Source organism: Pinus tabuliformis, chromosome 3_2, assembly GCF_031772625.1.
Source record: "Pinus tabuliformis cultivar Carrire ecotype Pingquan chromosome 3_2, CPIR1, whole genome shotgun sequence".
Classification (NCBI taxonomy): Eukaryota; Viridiplantae; Streptophyta; class Pinopsida; order Pinales; family Pinaceae; genus Pinus; species Pinus tabuliformis.
In genome coordinates, this window is record NC_142302.1 from 936,023,133 (window position 1) to 936,043,166 (window position 20,034).

Here is a 20,034-nt window from a genome sequence, read left to right on the forward strand (position 1 = left end):
TCCTCCTTATTTTTAGCTTTATTCAGTAGTTTTGTTGTTCATGACCAGTACCTTGTTGCTGAAACCATCTTCCTTCACATTATTTCAACCTCCATCAGTTAGGAATTCTAAATGTTTTTGTGTATTTGTCAATCATTTACAGTCTTCCTTTGTCGAAAGTAGCCTAATCGAACTGTCTTTTTTGATGCAAGTGTCATAATTGTCATTCTGAATCAAAAGAAGAGTGTCGTAAAGTCTTCCTCTTCTAGATAGTTGATTGTACTTTTGTCATTGTACTTGATTTTGAAATTATTAGTATTTGAAGTGTCAAAATAAGTTTTCAATTCGAAATCGAAAAGTGTTGTCTTAGTCTTCCTTTCATTTTGAAAAGAAAATTATTAGTACTGTCACTTTGAAAGAAAATAGTTCAGATCTGCACTTAGTTTTCTTTTTGGCATTCACACATTAAGAAAGCAGAAAACAAATACATGCATGTGCATCTGCATTTTGACTGCATGCGAAATTTGATTTAGGAAAGTGCATTTAGTGTGTGCTCTATGCTCTCTGCTAAAAGAAAATCATTATCTTCTTTCCTTTGTAGCTAGGATTTTCATTGCTAAAAGAACATAAACGATTGTTTATCATTTTAGATTGCATATTTAGGAATTTCACATCTACATCACGTGGTGAACCTTGAAAGACAAACTTCTAAGCAAGATCAACTCTAAAATAAATCTCAATGAACATAAAAACGCTTTGGAACCTAACACAACACATCTAGAAGTCTACGCTGGAGATGTGCTCCGGCATCGTAAAAGCTGGTAACTATCGTTTTCATCGAAGGTTGGGTGATTCATCCTCTTTGAGACAACAAGTGCCAGTACGGACTTGTGCTCCCCATACCGTCAAGTATATATTGGGAGACCATAATAGGCTGATATCATTTATCCTTAGGAAGCCATGTCTGCCGCCCTATCGATCGTAATGCACTAAACACAGCATTCGGGAAGATTGACTGTTATACATAAGTCTTTGGTCATTTCTCTATCATTTATCACCAAGGTGTATTTTGCAGTTTTACGATCGGTTTGGTAAACCCTCTGTCTAGACTTCCAGAGCAATCACTTTAGTTCCTTTTCGACTTCTTAAAAAAAAAGGTCCATCTGAGCACTTGTCACTTCAGGCTCATTAAAAATTGAAGGCGACTAAATTCACCTTTAGCTTTTTCTCGACTCTTAAAAATTGAAAAAGCAAGTTGCGTCAAAGTGTCTTAAAATTCATTTAAATCAGAATAACATTTTTCCCCTTTAAATTTTGAGTTGATCAAGTAATCTGCAATCGTGGAAGAAAGTCAATCAAAACCCCATCGTTCGCGGAGGCTAGCGAGTCAACCATCTTTGACCCCGGAAACGAAACCATCCTAGACAAAGCATTCTCATTTAACTGAGTCCAATTCACCTGATTTATTTGAAACTTGTGTTTCAACATCGTCAGAGACTACAGTTACTCCAATTATCTCTGGTACATCTGCCTTTATAGAAAAAGTTCTGCAGTTACAAGAGGACATTAGAATTGATCCTAGTGTAACGGTAGACACCTCTATTCCTGAAGCAGCTCCACCTAGGACTAATCCAGAAACTAAAGTTCACTTGCCTGAACATCTGGAAGTTGAGTTCCAGAATTCAGAAGGTGTCACCCCTCCAGTATCTATTACTGCAGAAGCTACACTTTCTTCGGCTCCAGAAATATTTTACGGACCTGACGGTCTACCTCTTCCACCTGGATTGATTTCCATAGAAGAGATAGTAGAGGATCTTCCACCCAGTACTCCAGTGCATTTTGGAACTGGGATCCACCTACATCCTTCTATTACAGAAGTTAGTCCTTGTAATCATCCTTCATCGCAAGTTCCTGTCGAATCGCTAGGAAATCTTTTGGATAGACTAAATATGTCTGAGCAACCATCAACATCTAGGACTATGTCAACTGACACAGCTACGGCGGAGCTTCCTGTTGCCATTCCTACAATGATTGCTGGTATACCATCTGTCCTGGCTAGTTATCAACAACAAGCCGGAGTCCAATCAGGGACTATTTCGACGACATGGTTTGTTCCTATTTCTTCATCCGGAATCTCATCTGGTATTTCTTATGTTGAAACTCAACAAGTTGATCCAATGTGTCTTCAAAGGCCAATCTACCCTTTAAGTACTGGATTGCCACCATATGGGGGGCAGTATGCCTTTTCATTGTTCCCTCCTGGAGAACAACCATATGAGAGTTTACAACAAAGTTCAGGTCAAACTGGAATTACATCCAACGGTTGGGTACCAATACTGCCTCAACAACCAAGGGTTGTATATTCAATGCAACCAGTCCATCCTGTGTCAAATATTCCCACTACACCTGCTATTGTGACTATATCACAAGTACAAGCGCTACCTGTTGTATGTCAACCTCAAGTCTCTCAGGTTGCAATACAACAGCCTCTCGTCTCAACAATTCAATCACAACCTCAGGTTAGTGCCTCCTTATCTGGAGCGACTCAGGCTCAAACAGGTACTATCACTCCGCATCTTGGTCAATCATCCAGTATTGGACAACAGCAAATGGTCCAACAACCATGGCTGGTGCAATATCAACAACTGCAATTCCAGCAGTCATACCAAGGACCTGAACAACAAGGCTTTGTAAGTAACGGGCAACCACATTTTCAAAATGGTTATCAACAACCATATTATAATGGTTATGCCCATCAACCTTATCAAAGTTACCAGCATCAGATACATTATGCTGGTATGCAAATACCTACTGCTCAGGCGATTCCATCTTATCCTGGGTATGCTTCGCCTAACCTGAATCAACAGTTGCCTTTTGTAGCAACTCTAGAATTACCAGATCTAAGCCGGCTGATGAATGATCCAATTGCTTATGCCCCTTGGTGGCCAGCAATTCCTCATAAACTTCCCTCTTATATTCCTAAATTAAATGGAAATCCAGGTGAAGATCCATTGAATCATGTAATGACATTCCATTTGTGGTGTTCATCTGACACCCTGAACGATGATTCAATTAGGCTTCACCTTTTTCAATGAACGCTAACTGGTCCAGCAGCAAAATGGTATATAGAATTGCCTAGAGCTTCGTTTGATAACTTCAGCACCCTTGCCACTACCTTTTTAACCCATTTTCAGTTACCCATAAGGTACAAAACAGGGACAGAACTCCTTACCAACTTTAAACAGACGACAGCCACTCACATATCTGATCATATTCATGAGTGGCGGCGTCGTCGAAGAATGGTGAAGACGTACGTTCCTGATCAGCTTTTAGTTGAATGGTTTATAAAGTCATTGTTACCCTCTATTACAAAGGATGTGGCTAAGGGAGGAGTTGTCACTAAAGAGCAAGTCATTGCTCGTGCGCAATATTTAGACTTGATCTATACTCAGTCTGGCATGCTCTACGACAAAATTCCTGATGCTCCTAGACCAGAATTTTCCGTTCCTCCCCCTCCTAAATCAAACAAGGACTCTCATGCCGGCGATGGCGTGATTGGTACCACAAGCACGAAAACCGCAAAGGCTACATCTGAAAAAGCCTGGGCAATTTCTAGTCAAAAAGCAGATGAAGAGCCTCTTGCCTCGGAGATTAATGTCGTGTCATCTGACAACGACAAAAATCCAAACCAACCAGGGGGCAAGAAGAAAGGGAAAAATAATAAGAAGAAATAGGAAAATTCACCTCCTGAAAAATATTCTGAAAACCCTACTGGGCAAAAGAAACCTTGTTATCCATGTTACATATGCGATGACAAGCATTTCACGAAAGATTGTCCACATAAAGCTAAGGTTATGAAATTTTTAAAAACTTCAAATACCCCAATGGTGTTGACTAATCCGTTTCCGAGCCCAAAAACAAACTTGGTTGCTATCGATCATGCTTCCCCATCCCAAGTGCTTATGTTATCCATCTCGAAACAGCAAAATGATGCTTTGATATCGACAAGGAATAAAGATTATGGGAATCCACAGTCGTCGAACAACAAGGCTACAGATCAACCAAGTGTTTTGACAACAACTTTGCCTAAAGTTGTTCCGCCCATCATTCCTGAACTGACTATAAAGCTGCCAAAGGGAGTAGTACATAAATCAACGTTTAATCCTCATGCTCAAGTAGCACAGAATTATAATATAATGGAGGATCTGGCCTAATCGCCATCTGCTATGTCAACACTTGAAGTACTGCAGAATTGCCCCTCCCAAAAGCAGGCTTTGTTATCAGCAATAGGTGGGATTGATCCAGCGGATTCTAATCTAGTGGCCTTTAATCATAAAGGATACGAACCTCAGTTACCGTCCCAGCTCGCTTTCCTCATACAGGTAAAAGTCCTCAACAAAACTGTTCATCGAACAATCATTGATGAGGGGGAATCTACCTGTATCATGTCAATGAGTTGCTAGAAAACTTTAGGTTTTCCACCATTATCACGATCATCAACGACATTAAAAGCATTTGATGGAAGAACATATACGCCATATGGGATATTAAGTAACTTGCAAGTCGAACTAGGGGGCAAGACAGTAGAAATTGAAGTCGAGGTCATTGATGGAAACCTTGACTACAATATCTTGCTAGGGAGGCCCTGGATTTATGCTATGGCCGCCGTTGTGTCAACATATTTTAGAAAGATTGCATTTCCCTTCCAAGGTGGAATTACAATCGTTGACCAACTAATCTTTTTCCCCAATAGTTCACAAGCTACCGGAACCATTCCATTCATCCATGGAAGTTCTCAATCGCTTCAAAATATCGGAGTAGGTCTCCTAAAAGACCCTTCCTTAATGGGTACTTTTGCCCTTCCGCCTCCGAGTAATCTGGCGGAAGTGGCCACAGTGGAAACTTGTCATATGATATCTTCTACATCATCAAAGATCAAGAAGAACTCTGACCATTTTGATAGTGTGGATCATCGTGAGGTATTGCCTCCAAGCCCTACCATACCTACATCATCTGATGATCAATTCAATGATGTTGTACATTATGTACTAGGGGCATTGGAACCAGATCTTTCCTTCATGACCCCTTATGAGTTGTGATCAAAGGTCACCAGAGGATAGTTCATTGACTGGTGTCAACCTCGTTAAAAAATGAAACCAAGGATCTGAGTAGAATTCCTTGTCTTGTGTCAAGCTCGTTAAAAAATGAAACAAGGCTGAGCAAAGTTCCAAGTCGAGTCTTTCACTTGATCTCATAAAGGAACCTTCATTCCATCCACATAATTACCGCGAATAATCTGGTGAATGTAACGAAGCTTAGGGGGCATGCACCCTTATCTATTTTGCGGACAAACCCAGCTGTAGAGATAAGTTTCCCTATAAGTTATGTGATTGGTCTAAGTGACCTTTCACCTTTGTCTATTTGGCGGACAAAGTGCAGGAAGTGTTTTGTCTAGTATTGACAGAAAATCACCCTGCTTAACCACAGTAAGTTTCCATATTGTTACTGAAGACCTTTTTTATGCTAGGGGCATGAAAACCTTTTTATACAAGAAAAAATGACCAATTTCATTTTTTAGCTTTTTAGCGTTTTCAGCTTTTTAGCTTTATAGTTTGGTCGTTCCTAGCTTACATAAAAATGAAAATGAGCAATGTTTCCGCAAGGTTCAAGCTCATTAAAAAATAAACCCGCCTAAGAGCAATGTTCCCGCAAGGTTCAAACTCGTTAAAAAATCAACCTGCACTGAGCACATGTTGGCACAAGGTTCAAGCTCATTAAAAAATAAACCTGCCTTTGGTAAATAACCTTTGTGATCACTTTGATATCAGCCCTTTTGAACCTTGGTTGTGTTCCTTCCATCACCTCCATTTCATTTGGCCGACCATACGCTTCCACTTGATTGTTTACCCTTTCGAGGAACATCTGCGATGAGTGATTCTGATTGCCACCCTCTTCACACAGCCATATTTTGAGAAGTTCCAAACTAACCTGGAACCAGCTGCTACCCAAAAACACCACTCATTCCTCAAAAACGAGTCTCTTTTAAACTCTTTTTAGACTCGTTAAATATAAAAATATTGTCGAGCTATTGGCCTTTCCAGCTCATTAAAGTAAAGGGAATGCCATCACTTTCATATATTTTAATCTTTTTGGACTTGAGGGATTATTAAATAAAAAGATCAAGCGCTTGTCTTTGTCAGCTCATTAAAGCTATTGAAAAGTCATCCCTTTCGTATTATTTTATACTTTCTCGGACTTAAGGGATTATGCCACGAAAAAGGACTATTGGAGTCTCCTTTTCCCCCCTTTTCAAACTCTCTAAACATGAAAAGGACCGAGTTATCTTTTTCGTTAAACTCGTTAAAACAATAGTGACAAACTTGTCCACCCAGACAAGAACGAGTCTCACTGACGCTAGGCTCGCTAAACACAAAGCGATAGGTTTGCACAAAGGGCAAATTATAGACCAAGCATATGTTATCCTCCTCAAGCTTGTCAAAAATAAAGAGGTACTGGTCAGCAATGACTGGGGAAAATGGGAAGAAAACTTGAAGAACTCTATTGGTAGCAAGTCGCTCTTGAACATGACACTTTCACTCCATCACCGTGATTGAGTTGGGTTGGGTTTTTTCATTCACCGTCACCATTGGTCCGTCGTGCCATCCATGGGGTTAACGCTACCAGTCCATATCAGTGTCACCAATATGTTCAAGAGAAGTCATTCAGAGAATTCACCATCCAGCAAACGCCTCATCCACTGCATTACATCCACGCTTCATTTTTCATGACCGCCATTCCTGAACCTTATATCATCAAATCGTTTTCACCTCCACAAAAATCATTTGCTCTGTTTCGCGTCGTAGATGTGGGATACATCAAGGCCCTCCTACGACAGGTCACTTCTTGTCAACATCAGCTCATTATCCAAGAAGTTGACTTAGAAACAACCCTTTCAGTACTTTGAAGCTTGCATGCCTCAATGGCAAGTTTCTCACTTCTGGCGACAGGTTTACATCAATGACCTTCGACCGAAAGACTTTGTGTGGTGTTCGACATCGGCTCGTATATTCACACCACATGAATTGTACTATAGTACCTTGAGGGTCATCATCATTATCGATGACTCCTCTCACGTCTGGTAACAGCTTACATCATTGGCTGGTAATCAGGCGATGTCTTTCCATGTTCGACTTCAGAACATCTTTTCACATGGATCGACTTGTACATCAGGCAAAGATTGGGCAAGTTTTGAAGACCCCGGATCTAGTTTCATCCATCCGGGCTGCGATATTTTCAGGAAAATAAAGACATCAATTGTACATAGAAGTTGCACAAATAGTCATCTAAGCCAGGGAAGATGACTCTTCATGCGAAGAATCACCAGTCTACAACAGCAGACGATTGTCTGTCCTATGTACATGAAAATGAATTTATAAAGTTGAGCATGGGAATGCCCGCCTCAGCTAGATCATGAAAATAATATGATGATGATGTATTGTATTGTATCTTATACAGGTCACCTTCCAGTTCGAATACCTCGGATCCTCATGATAAAGCATTTCACCCGACATCAGAAAATTTATGACCTCATGCTCTAGGGGGCAGTTGTTATAGACATATTTGGGCACTTCAACCCCAAACTCATATGTCCATAAACTAAGGGCTCTTTAGTCCCTAAAAGTGTTGTTTCATACCCTAAAGGATCATGGTCAACTAATTACATCATCTCCCAGAAGTTCCACTTGAAAAACTACTCAAAACTGGCCAAAACTAGACCATACTAACTGCTCCATGGTTAGGGTGCGATGCATCTCACCTTGTACACACGGGTGGTGCGATGCATACTAAAAAGGCCTTCTGTAGGGTGCGATGAGCGAGAATAGACAAATGGTAGAGACAGTTTGCTAAGTGGATGATCATAGAATCTTCCAGAAACTTCTCATATGACATTTGCCCCTCTGAATTCGCCCAGGGATGAATAAGAGATTAATGAAATCTCCAAGTGGAACCAAGAACTATCAGTGGAATGACACTAATCAAAAACCCAGAGCTAACTCACACCCTTGCACGACATCTATAAATGGATCCCTCATCTGAGAGATCTAGAGGTTGGAATTTTGTATTTTGTAAGTGTTGTTGGTTTGTTGGTGAGAAGAGACATTGCATTGTTGGGTGATTTGCTTGTTCATGAGGTGAAAAGGGCTTCTACAACTGGGAGGATGATGTTGGATCAGGCAGTTGGGTTGTAATCCTCTCTTACATTACTATTAATAAAGTTCCTTGAGTTTTCCTCCATATAATCTTGTATTTTTGAATCTTATTGTTTATGAATGCAATCGTACGGTCAATGTGTTTCTGATTCCGCATTGTTTATGATGTTTTAGATAGAGATGCTTTGATATTTTGTTGTTACTTTGACTCTACAGGTACTCTTTGAAGCGGAACAAGTAGGAGAGGAGTGACAAATTCTATCTAGGAAAGGAGAAATCAAGCTAGGATCAAAGCGGAAGATCCAGGTTGGTCATCTTTTCTTCTCTTCCATCTATCACACTTAAAGGAAATCTTGAAAACCTTTCATTGTTTGTTTCTAACATAGCTACCCGTCTTAGTGGGACTAGCAATTCGAATCGACACTAGTTTTCCCTGAAACAAGGGGTCATAATATAATCAGAGTCGACATAACAATAATAATGTAAGGGCACAACAATAACAATAGTGGGCTTCTGTGGGACACAATAATAACAATATGGGGACTACATGGGCACAACAATATAATAAGGGGGTTGCACTAATAACAATAAGGGGTTACACTTGTAGTATAGGGACCTAACATGCCCCTCTCCTTCAAAAAGTGTTTTCCTCAATGCTTGAGTAGTTTTGGATGCTTCTGTATAAACTTCTCATCCTCCCATGTGGAATCTCCAATGGGTAAGTTCTTCCACTTGATGAGATACTTTGAAATTTATCGATTTCATAGCTGTCAGATTCTTGTTTCCGTTACTGCTTCATGTTCAAATACGATTTTTCCTTCCTCGTCAAGTTTTGACAATATTGTTTGAACTTGGACCTTGTCACCTATAACCTTCTTCAAGCATGAAACATGAAAAACAAGGGCACTCAGGAAGATGCAGGAAGATCCAATTTGTATGCCATAGTACCAACATTTTGCAGCACTTTATAAGGGCCATAGTACTTTGGTGATAATTTATTATCCTTCTTAGCTTGCTTGAGGGACATTTGTTTGTATGGTTGTAGTCATAAAAATACCCAATCACCTATGTCAAAAATTCTTTCGCTACGATGTTGATCTGCCTATTGTTTCATTCGATTATGCGCGAAAGTGAGGTTATCCTTTTTCTTCTTGATATATCCTTCTATCTTGAGAGTTTGAGGAGTGGTAATTCCTGCCAATGCATTATAAGATATGGTCGGATTCATTTCTTCTTTCTCTAGGGTTGGTTCCTAGTGTATATCCTCTTCTTTTGATGTTTCTTGATCCTTTTCTTCCTCCTCTTCACAATCAATGTAAAATAATTTCTTCTCAGCACACTTATGACCTTTAGTGTATTTGCTATCACAACTGTAACAAAGGTAATTTTCTCCTTTTTCTTCCAATTGTTGTGGTGTAAACCTTGTAGGTTGTGGAAGGCTAGGAGAAAAAACATTTCCATCTTTATAATTGTGAGTGGTAGGATTTCTTATTGCCATAATTTTGCTTTCAATTTTTCTTGCCAACCTGAATGCCTTCTCCAATGAATCAGGTTCCCAAAGATGAACCTCATGTTGAATGTTATCCTTTAAAGTCCCTATGAAGACATCAATCCTCTGTTTCTTTGGAATATCATTTACCATTATATTCAATTTTTGGAAGTCCTCAATGTGCTTTGCCATTGAACCTTTTTGTTTTATATTTATCAATTGGCTAAAGAAGGTGTTTCTCTTTGTATCCTCATAATGTGCTATCATGTCTTCTGTGAAAATTGACCAAGTGACAAGTGGTTTACGAGAACAAAGACCTTTATACCATAAAAATTGATTCAGTTCTAAATATAAATATGCAATACATACCTTTTGTAACAGTTGCACATCATGTAGATCAAAATATTTCTCCATATGCAGTATCCATGTTATTAGATTCTATGAAATCATGATTAACATTTATTTATTTTTCATCATGAGTTTCCTCTACTACTTTTTCATCATTAGGAGGCCTTTCTTGTAGCACCTCTGTCCCACCTTCCTTCAAACCTTCCATGTCTTTCTTCAAATATTCCATGCATTTCTTCAAATATTCTTTCCTACCATCGATATTAGCTTCCATGGCACATACAAAACTATTTATCTTAGCTTCAATCTCATTCTTCAAATCATTCATCCAATTTTGCTTACTAGGTGTTTCTATTTTCTTAATTCGAGTCATTCTTTTTCTTACTTTTAGCAGCTCGATCTTGAATCTGTTGTATCTCAGAAATTTCAGATCTCCAAGGTCTAAAATTGCAACCTGCAGTAGGCCTCTACGTCCTCTTTCTAATGCCACTAGTCTGATCGAAATTGGATTAAGAAAGAATTATGTCCAATCTCCCAAGATGACTTGATTATATACCTTTTCAGTAGAGTGAACTTGTACGAAGTGTCACATGTCATTGCTTCGACCTTCGGACCTAAAAACAATACACAGAAAAGTATTGTCTGTCTTCTTTCTGTAATTTCATATGAAATTTCAATCTGATGCTCAGAGAGAGTTATGACGATTTTCCCAAGGTCACCCGTTTGGGATGTAATTCTAGAGCATGCATAAACCCTAAATGTCTTGGACCTTATCTCCGAAAATATAGCGAAAAAAGCTCTAAAATTCGGGCCCGAGCTTCACCAAGATTTCGACTCAAATGGGTTTTAATTTCAGAGTCTGAAACTTTGTAGAAAGCAAATTATAGCGAAAATGCCATCATGATCTGTTTGAGATGGAATTCTGGAGCTTGCAAAAACCCTAACTTCCTCAGATCATATCTTTGAAACTATAGCGAGACAAGATATGAAATTTGGACTCGAGGTTCAAAAATATTTCGTCTCAAATGGGTTTTTTTAGCTTCTGAAACTTCATAGAGAAAAAGTTATAGCGAAAATTCCACGATGACTTGTTTGGAGCAGTGAAACCCTAGAATCCAAAGCTCTGATACCAAATGTTATGAAACCAACTCACAAAAAGATAGAAAATATAGATCAACGACTTCAAATCAGCCTCTTCGAGGGGGAAACCTCCTTTAAATTACACAAATGAGCAATTCTTCGATGATACAAATGACAAGACCTCCTTTTTATATATAGGAGTCTAAGGGGTCATAATATAATCGAAGTCGACGTAACAATAATAATGTAAGGGCACAACAATAACAATAGTGGGTTTTTATGGGGCACAATAATAACAATATGGGGACTATGTGAGCACAAAAATATAATAAGGGGGTTGCACTAATAACAGTAAGGGGTTACACTAGTAGTATAGGGACCTAACAGAGCATGATCGACACTTTGTAGATAATGAATTATCTACCTTTGTTCAAATGATCAGTTCACTCAGTGAATTATGTAGATCAAGAAAAAAATATCCCTAGACTAAACAACTGAAGAAGATCCAAGTTGGGTGGTCTATAAAAATTAATATACTAGAGGAGATTATTTATGAATGTAATAAAATTAATTATAGAAGATGTGATGCCTTTCTCGAGGAAATCAAAGTTGTTGATGATATACATGGTCCTCTATGATACAAGACTGCACATTAATTCTAAAGGACATATTGAAGGCTGAGTTAAATGATGTAAAGGAGTTAATGGGGTCAGAATTCAAGAATGTAATTGATTTTTCTGAAGAGGAAATTAAAAATTGGTTAGTTACTTTTATCAATGTGAATGAAGATTAATTTACCCTAGTTGCGCAATTGCAAGAGGATGCCCAAGAAATCAAGGAAGAAATATTTAATTAGCATGTTGAAATGGACATCACAATTCCTCCAATAAAAGATTACATTGAAGAATAGTTGAGGCAGTCGCTCCAAGAAATCGTTAATCCCAAGTAACTATCAAATGGTTATTACAATGACTTCATCTTCAGCAATAAAGGGCAACAAATACTTCAACATAGAGAGACTTCATCCTTCCACATTTTGTGAGTATTTTAATTCTTGAAGAAGTACATTCTTTCCTCTTATTCTTTGATCATTCAACTTTCTTGATTGTATTTTGTATCATTTAAGCTTATCTCTGACTTCACCTCATTTTTTTCTTCCAAGTATTTTATTTATGTTACGATTCACGGGAACCCAATCCCAATTCCCCCTCTGGACGAATGCATTTTAATTTGCAATTAAGTATTAGGATTTGGTTGAGATCCTTAAGCACCAAACATTTTCAAAACTCAGATCTATAAACTTTTTTTGAATCTCGCAAAGAGATCCTTTTTGGGAGAGCATCTCATTTGTGGTTCAGAAACTTACTTAATGTTGTATGACTCTTGTGAATGTATTTCCTATGCTCTAATTATGATTTTACATGAATGAAACTAAGTTATAGTTTTCTGATATCTGAACTTCATTATCTTGTGTCTACCCTTTGATATTCTTTAATGATATTTTCTTGTTGTGATGGAATGGATGGATATCATGCTTAAAATTTTAACTTCTATGCCTTTTGTTATTTCTTTCCATGAATTCTTGAGAGAACACCTAGCCCACTGACAAGTTTCATATGTTAATGTTTTACTCTTACTTTAGTTTATGTGAGTGTGTTCATAAATAGGAGCACCACCTATCTAAAACTGTAGAGGGGCATGCATTCAGGCCCTAAGAGGTTGACTTTTTCCCTTAGCAAGAAAAAATATCAATAGGTACAAAACCCGAAAACCTCCAACCAATAATCTTATTCCTTCCTAGAGTTCCACAAGCCTTCCAAGTACCCTTCCAGGCCTCACACAACGAAGGCACCAAGCTTGTCAGCCTCCAACCAACAATCATGTGGCTTCCAAGAGTTCCATTGTCCTCGTGAGTCTTCTAGGTACCCTTACAAGCTTCCATTTTGACACTGTCACCATGCTTCCATGTTCGTCTTTTTAGAATCGTGAACAGGAACCATTTTATACTCTTTTCACAATGCTAAAAAATCCTCTATGTAATGCCCCTTCATAGTGTCAAGCATGCTTCTTTGTATATGCATGCCTCTTTTTCGTCACTTGGCATTCACCTAAGCCACCTTATGGGCTTACTTATTTGCATGGGCTCCTTTTAATGATTATTAAATCATAAGTGCCTCTTTTACCCATCCATAGATTCTTAGGCCCCCATTTTCGTTTCGTCTTCTAATCTACATCCATTTTATTTTATTAACATGCATATGTTACATAATTAGATTATCATGCCTTCTAACCTCAAAATATAAAACATGTGTACATGAGCATACCAACCCCAAACACAACACATTCACGCACACAAGCACAATGACCCCCATAACACATATACACACATTCATCTAGGCATTATAGCCCTCAAAAGTTGTCCTAACCTATTTAAGATGTCTCGGCTCACAAACTTAGTTTTATATTTACATGTTATTTACATTCTAGGAGTAAAAAGGAACTTAAGTGATACTCAACCTTTTGACATTGATCAACCATTTATGAGTAAAAAGGAACTTAAGTGATACTCAACCTTTTGACATTGATGAACCATTTATGAGTAAAAAGGAACTTAAGTGATACTCAACCTTTTGACATTGATGAACCATTTATGCTGCCATGATAGTATATTTTTTATTTAGCACGTATTATTTAAATCTTATATATTGAATTCTTTTATCATTCTAGTTAAACGCAAGTTCTACAACTTGTTTATGAATATACGAAAGAGTTATAGTTACATAATATATAAAACATATCTCATTCTAAAGCGGCCTAATCCATCTTAACTCCTGATCGAGAGGGATCAAATCCCTTTTGCACTCAAAAAAGAGGTTTGTATATTTGATCCCTCTCGGCACTTGATAGGAATTAAGATGGATCTAGGCTAGTTTAATTTCTTAAATATATGATATGGAAAAAATTATTATGATAATTTTTAAAAGATTACCCACCAAAACACAAAATAAGGGTTGCAAATTTTGATTTTTCACCCAATTTTACCATAAGACAAAATTACTTAAAGCCTTTCACCCTTTAATTTGTATTCCATATGAATACCACAAAGGTAACCTCAATTAGAGAGTGCCTCTCCAACAATCATATGAATTTCAAATTAATTAAAATTCTAGACTATTTCCAAATCAATCAAACTACCAAAAGACAAAATTAAGTAAAGTCAAGTAAAGTCTTTAGCCTTTAAATAATTCGTATTCCACATAAATACCATAAAATTAACCACGATTAGAGAGCTTAGGGAGCACCTCTCCCTACAATCATATGAATTTCAAGTTAAATCAAAAATATAGGCTATTTCCAAATCAATCTATTGTCCAACTGAAAATTTCAAATGAATGGAACCAGCACGGAGTTTCCTAGGAAATAGGAAGTAATAGGTGAAAAGAAGCATTATCGAATTTGAAAGAATACCCTACGTTTTCATTTCAAAAACCATGCTCTTTTTGTAAGAGGGATTAAGTTGACTCAAGGTTGTGGAAGGTTGACATAACAATAGTATGCAGGCACACGATGCATGTCGTGCCCGTAATTTGGACCAACCTAGTAAAGATTGTCACCCGTTTCAAATGGCTGCCTACAAGTGCATGCAAAGGCCATGGAAGCTGATGGTTAGTGAAAAGGTCCGGATAGACGATTATGACGATTATTCCATCATGCAATGCACATCGCACGCTTGCTTTATTACTCACACGACCAACGTTCCCTGCATCCACGGAATTAATTTCTCTAATCGATCCAATAAACTGCCTTCGATGTCGATTTCCAAATGAATTAAATTGTTGCATGCCCACCCGACTTCACACATGCTCCCTGCACGTGCAACCAAATCCATACAGCCACCAGGCCCGACCCTACTCACACATCTTGCATCGCCCAACTACTCTGATTTTACATGAATATCAATATTATTCCCTCCACTTATAAAATGGCCAAATGCCCTGCTTAGTTCTCAACGCAGATCAGAGCCTTTCAAGAGCTTCTGCAACGATTTTCTTTGCGAGTAATTTGCTCCAGAAGGATGTCTGCATCGAACGGAACTAACGGTGTTGTCGCAGTCAAGTCTCGCCGACAGCACAGACCTGGGAAAACGACAGCCATGGCGTTCGGGAGGGCGTTTCCAGATCAGCTGGTGATGCAGGAGTTCCTCGTCGATGGATATTTCCGCAACACGAATTGCCAGGACCCCGTCCTCCGCCAGAAGCTCGAAAGGCTTTGTATGAAAAAAATAAAAAATTGCCATAATCACGTTTATAATTTTAGAATTTTGTTTATAATTTTGATTAAATCGGGGTCTCTCTCAAAGTCCGCAACAAATCAACAAATAACTGGTTTGTTGTTGGGTAGTTAATGTGCCGGGTTGTATATGTTTATTGTTTGATAATGTAATTGCTTAAATTTAAAGGTGGGCAAATATAGTTTTGCGTTGACAATAAATAAGTAGTGTGAATAAGCAATGCACACTATTAAAAATAACTGGCCTGTCAAATTCTAACTATATACATATAGCGTCTCTCATTTAATGTTCATTGACAAGCGTTTAATAACTGGTCTGTCAAATTCTAATTAGTCTCTCATTTAATGCTCATTGACAAGCTATTTATTTTCAACTGTTATTTTCTAAATATGTTCAATTGTGTCATTGTCGACGTCAAAGTCTGTGTCGTTGTGTCATTGTCGAACTGTTATTTTTTAAATATGTCCAATTGTGTCATTGTCGAGGTCAAAGTCTGTATCGTTGTCATTGTCTGTGTCTGATGATGTTTGTCGTCATTGTTGGTGTCAAAGTCTGTGTCGTTATGTCATTGTTGGTGTCTGATGATGTTTGTCGTCATTGTCGGCGTCAAAGTCTGTGTCGTTGTGTCATTGTCGTGTCTGATGATGTTTGTCGTGCGTTGTTGCAGGCAAGACGACGACGGTGAAGACGCGATACGTGGTGATGTCGGATGAAATATTGGCGCAGCATCCTGAGCTGGCAGTCGAAGGTTCGGCCACCGTCCGACAGCGACTCGAGATCTCGAACGTGGCCGTGACCGACATGGCGGTGGACGCGTGCCGTGACTGCTTGAAAGAGTGGGGCCGACCAGTGAGCGAGATTACCCACCTCGTCTACGTGTCGTCCAGCGAGATCCGGCTGCCGGGGGGAGATCTGTATTTGGCCAGCAAGCTGGGCCTGCGGAGCGACGTGAGTCGGGTGATGCTGTATTTCCTCGGCTGCTACGGTGGCGTCACGGGGCTCCGCGTGGCCAAGGACCTGGCGGAAAACAACCCGGGCAGCCGAGTGTTGCTGGCCACGTCGGAGACCACGATCCTTGGCTTCCGGCCGCCAAACCCCGAACGACCGTACGACCTCGTCGGCGCCGCCCTCTTCGGCGACGGCGCGGCGGCGATGGTGCTAGGCACCGACCCGCGGCCGGAAGCCGGCGAGCAGGGGTTCCTGGAGCTCGACTGGGCGGTGCAGCAGTTCCTCCCGGACACGCACGGCACGATCAACGGGCGGCTGACGGAGGAGGGCATCAACTTCAAGCTGGGGCGGGAGCTCCCGCAGATCATCGAGGACCACATCGAGGGTTTCTGCCGGAAACTGATGGACAGGGCAGGTGTGGACGACTACAACGAGCTGTTCTGGGGCGTTCATCCCGGCGGGCCGGCGATCTTGAACCGGCTGGAGAAAAAGCTGAGCCTCAGCCCGGAAAAGCTGTATTACAGCCGCCAGGCGCTGGCGGATTACGGCAACGCGAGCAGTAATACGATTGTGTACGTGCTCGATGCCATGCGGCAGTTGAAGGGCGGGGAGAAGCAGAGTCCCGAGTGGGGACTCATTCTCGCCTTTGGCCCTGGCATTACCTTCGAAGGAATTCTAGCGCGCAGCCTCGTCTGACGTGTCGGATGTTCTTTTCTGCCAGCTCGGCTCTGTTACTTCCTTTTCATATAGCTGCTTCCTCTGTCTGTCCATTTTCATAAGGCCAAGTTATGCGGGCCGTTAGTATCATGAGTTGTGCATTTGCTTGCGCAGGTCTGCCTTTAAAACAAGCAAAATACTACTAAATGTTTACCTATCTCTTCAAATATACAGTCTATTTCATTGATAATAGACTGTCAATTCAATAATAAATTTTTACATATCTATTCAAATATGTTTCTATTTCATTGATAATAGACTACGGTTTTGAATTGATAACGATTTTAAAATTTGATGATGGTTCAATGTTGATTTCAAGATGTTATTTTTTATATTTAGTAGAATAGTTGGTGAATAGATTTTTTATATAATGGTAATAAATAAATTTAATTAATAATATATATATTTATATTTATAAGAGTAAAAGAATTTGTGAATAGGTATATTTTTAAGGTATTTTTATGTAATAATTATCTATTTAAAATTTTATAAATTATAAATTAAATGGCTACTAAATACTTATAGATATTAATCTATGATAAACATAAAAATATTTACTAAATGAAAAATAAGCATAAAAACACTTGTTAAATACGTTTCATATTGTTAAAATTTTAAAAACCACAAACATTAATTAAATTATAATTTCATTTTAAACTATATATTTTTTGTGAATCAATTTGTATTACTTTTGATCCTCGATCGGGGTGAGAGATAGGGCATTGAACTTGGTGGGATCTGAGTCAAGGACTAAGGCAGGATCGCTCATAAGGCAAGGTGGTCGGTTGACAGCTTGCATTTAATCATTTGCATGTGTAAGGTGGCATCGGTAAAGGGAAGATATCTTGGGAGTTGTGGAGGAAGGCGATGTGGTTTTCTTTGGTGTTTTTGCTGCAATTTGTGTATTCACTCATCGGGTAGAACCAATAGCTCAGTTCAAGTTGCAAGCTTGGTTGTGGACAGGAGACAGAAGCGTACTTGTGGCTTCTAGAAGGCGAGCATCTAGTGTGGATATGCTTCTTTTGTTTCCCCTAATTCCCTCCTCTTGAACCTGCTTATGTGTCCCTGGTCGGTTGCTTAATCGGTTGTCTCTAAACTGTGGTTTATGACAAGTCTTGAAGCAATCTGCTTTGGGTTTGAGACTATTAGCATGAAAGGCGAAGGTTGTCCTTTGTGCTTTGTCAGTTTCTCTGTGGTTTATGGATTTTTTCTATCTTTGATGGCTTTGAATGTTGAAATTAAGGTTGAGTTCATTTTTAATGTAATGGAGGGTTGGGTATTCAATGATGCGTGATACCTAAGGAAGCACCAGCTGCTCCACGCAGACTGGCTAAATTGGGTGGAGGGGACTCCTGCATGGTAGATATCCCTGTCCTCTTTCAAATTCTAGACTATGTCGGCAAACAAGGCTAGCCCACTAAGCTATGGTTGATTTAAAGGCAGCGAGTTTACATGGTTTTTTGAATTTCTTGCTTATGTTTATTTTGTACTATGCCCTCGTTTATGTACATGTTTCTTTTGCCTCTGACTAGGCTTTTCTCTTGTGCCTTTCAGTTTGCTCATTAGACAAGTGTTTGCTTGGCCGAAATTCTGTTTCATTAGCACTGGTATTATTACTTGTCCAGGCTCTGTGTTTTTCTGGTTGATTTATGTTTGATCTAGTGGTTATTGGGATTATTCAAATTGTAGTACTATGGCTCGCCCTACCTCCTCCAAATGAAATTCTAACCAAGGCGAAAATGTTCAAGGTTGAAGCGATGGTCGTGGGCGCAGGGAAAGGCAGACCCTGACTCCATCAGTCAAGGGCAGAGGCCGCTGGGGAATAGTTGGACAAGCTTGAAATGCTGCCCAGGTTTATTATAGCAACACCCCTCCTCATGTTCGTCAATTGATACAAGGGTGGGAAGCAGAAGTAAAGGAGCAAGCTATAAATATTAGCCTGGACTTTAGAGAGTGGTTATCTTTAATGTAGGACCCAGGTAATTCCAGGGTTAGATACACCCAATTCGAGCAGACATTTTACTTATTCTGGATTATGAAGAATATTGTTGCAAAAGCTATAGGGTCCAACTCAGCTGGTCTATCTAAACCCAATTCCGAGTTCCAGGAAATTCACATGGAATTTCAGTTGATTCAAAGTCAAATCCAACTTCAAAATGTTCATCTTAGCTTGATTGAGTAGCATATCTCGTGTCTTCCACAGACTAAGCCGTCGAGTTCCAATGCCAAATTTTTGGCACCTGTGGACTCTTCAGATAAGTAATGGTCAGAATATCATAGTTGTTATGTTTGGAAATTTTGAGTAATGTTTAGTTTAGATTCTCATAAAGTTACTTGTTGTTGTAGTTATTTAGATATTAGGACTGTTAAAGATATTCATACCTATATTACACTTCTTGACATTTTGAAAACATTTGAATTTTGGATGGCTTATCATGCAGTTAGATGGCCAACAAATCTGGTTTCCCAGTGGACGGGTTGAGGCCATCTAACATATGTTGGATCTGTATGTATTCATGTCTTCTTTTTGAAATAAAATAGAAGAGTTCTACCCAGTTTACAAAAACAAAACAAAAAATGTATTACCTTTGAACATCAAATTACATCAATCTTCTCCTAAGCAAACCACACAACATTTTTCTTCCTTCCTGGATTTTGGTTCCAGGATTGTACATTGGTTTTTCTCTCTTTCCCTTGCTCTTCCAAACGTCTAACCATATCAAGGGATTGTCAAGATCAAATGGAGATGAGACAACTTCTCTCTTGAGACAACAACTTGTTTTTAGATGCTTCCATTGTCGAGTGTTGTGACATATTTGTTGCCTCTTTGTCACTATCTAAGGGATCTTATTAGTGGGTGTGTTTGTAGCCACTCTTTGAAGATATAAAAATCATGGTTGAATCTTGTTCATATTTATCGAAGGGTGAAGTTCCTCTCTTGAAGGTTGAGATGGCATATCACGAGTCTGAGC

At 39.1% G+C, this 20,034-nt stretch overlaps 1 protein-coding gene across 1 annotated transcript; it reads left to right on the forward strand.

Moving 5' to 3' along the window:
- Window positions 1-16,072: 16,072 nt before the first annotated feature.
- Window positions 16,073-17,261, forward strand: LOC149183720 (type III polyketide synthase A-like). The gene has a single exon (XM_089418788.1). The coding sequence runs from the start codon at window positions 16,100-16,102 to the stop codon at window positions 17,039-17,041; it is 942 nt and encodes a 313-aa protein (XP_089274914.1). The 5' UTR covers window positions 16,073-16,099; the 3' UTR covers window positions 17,042-17,261.
- Window positions 17,262-20,034: the final 2,773 nt, after the last annotated feature.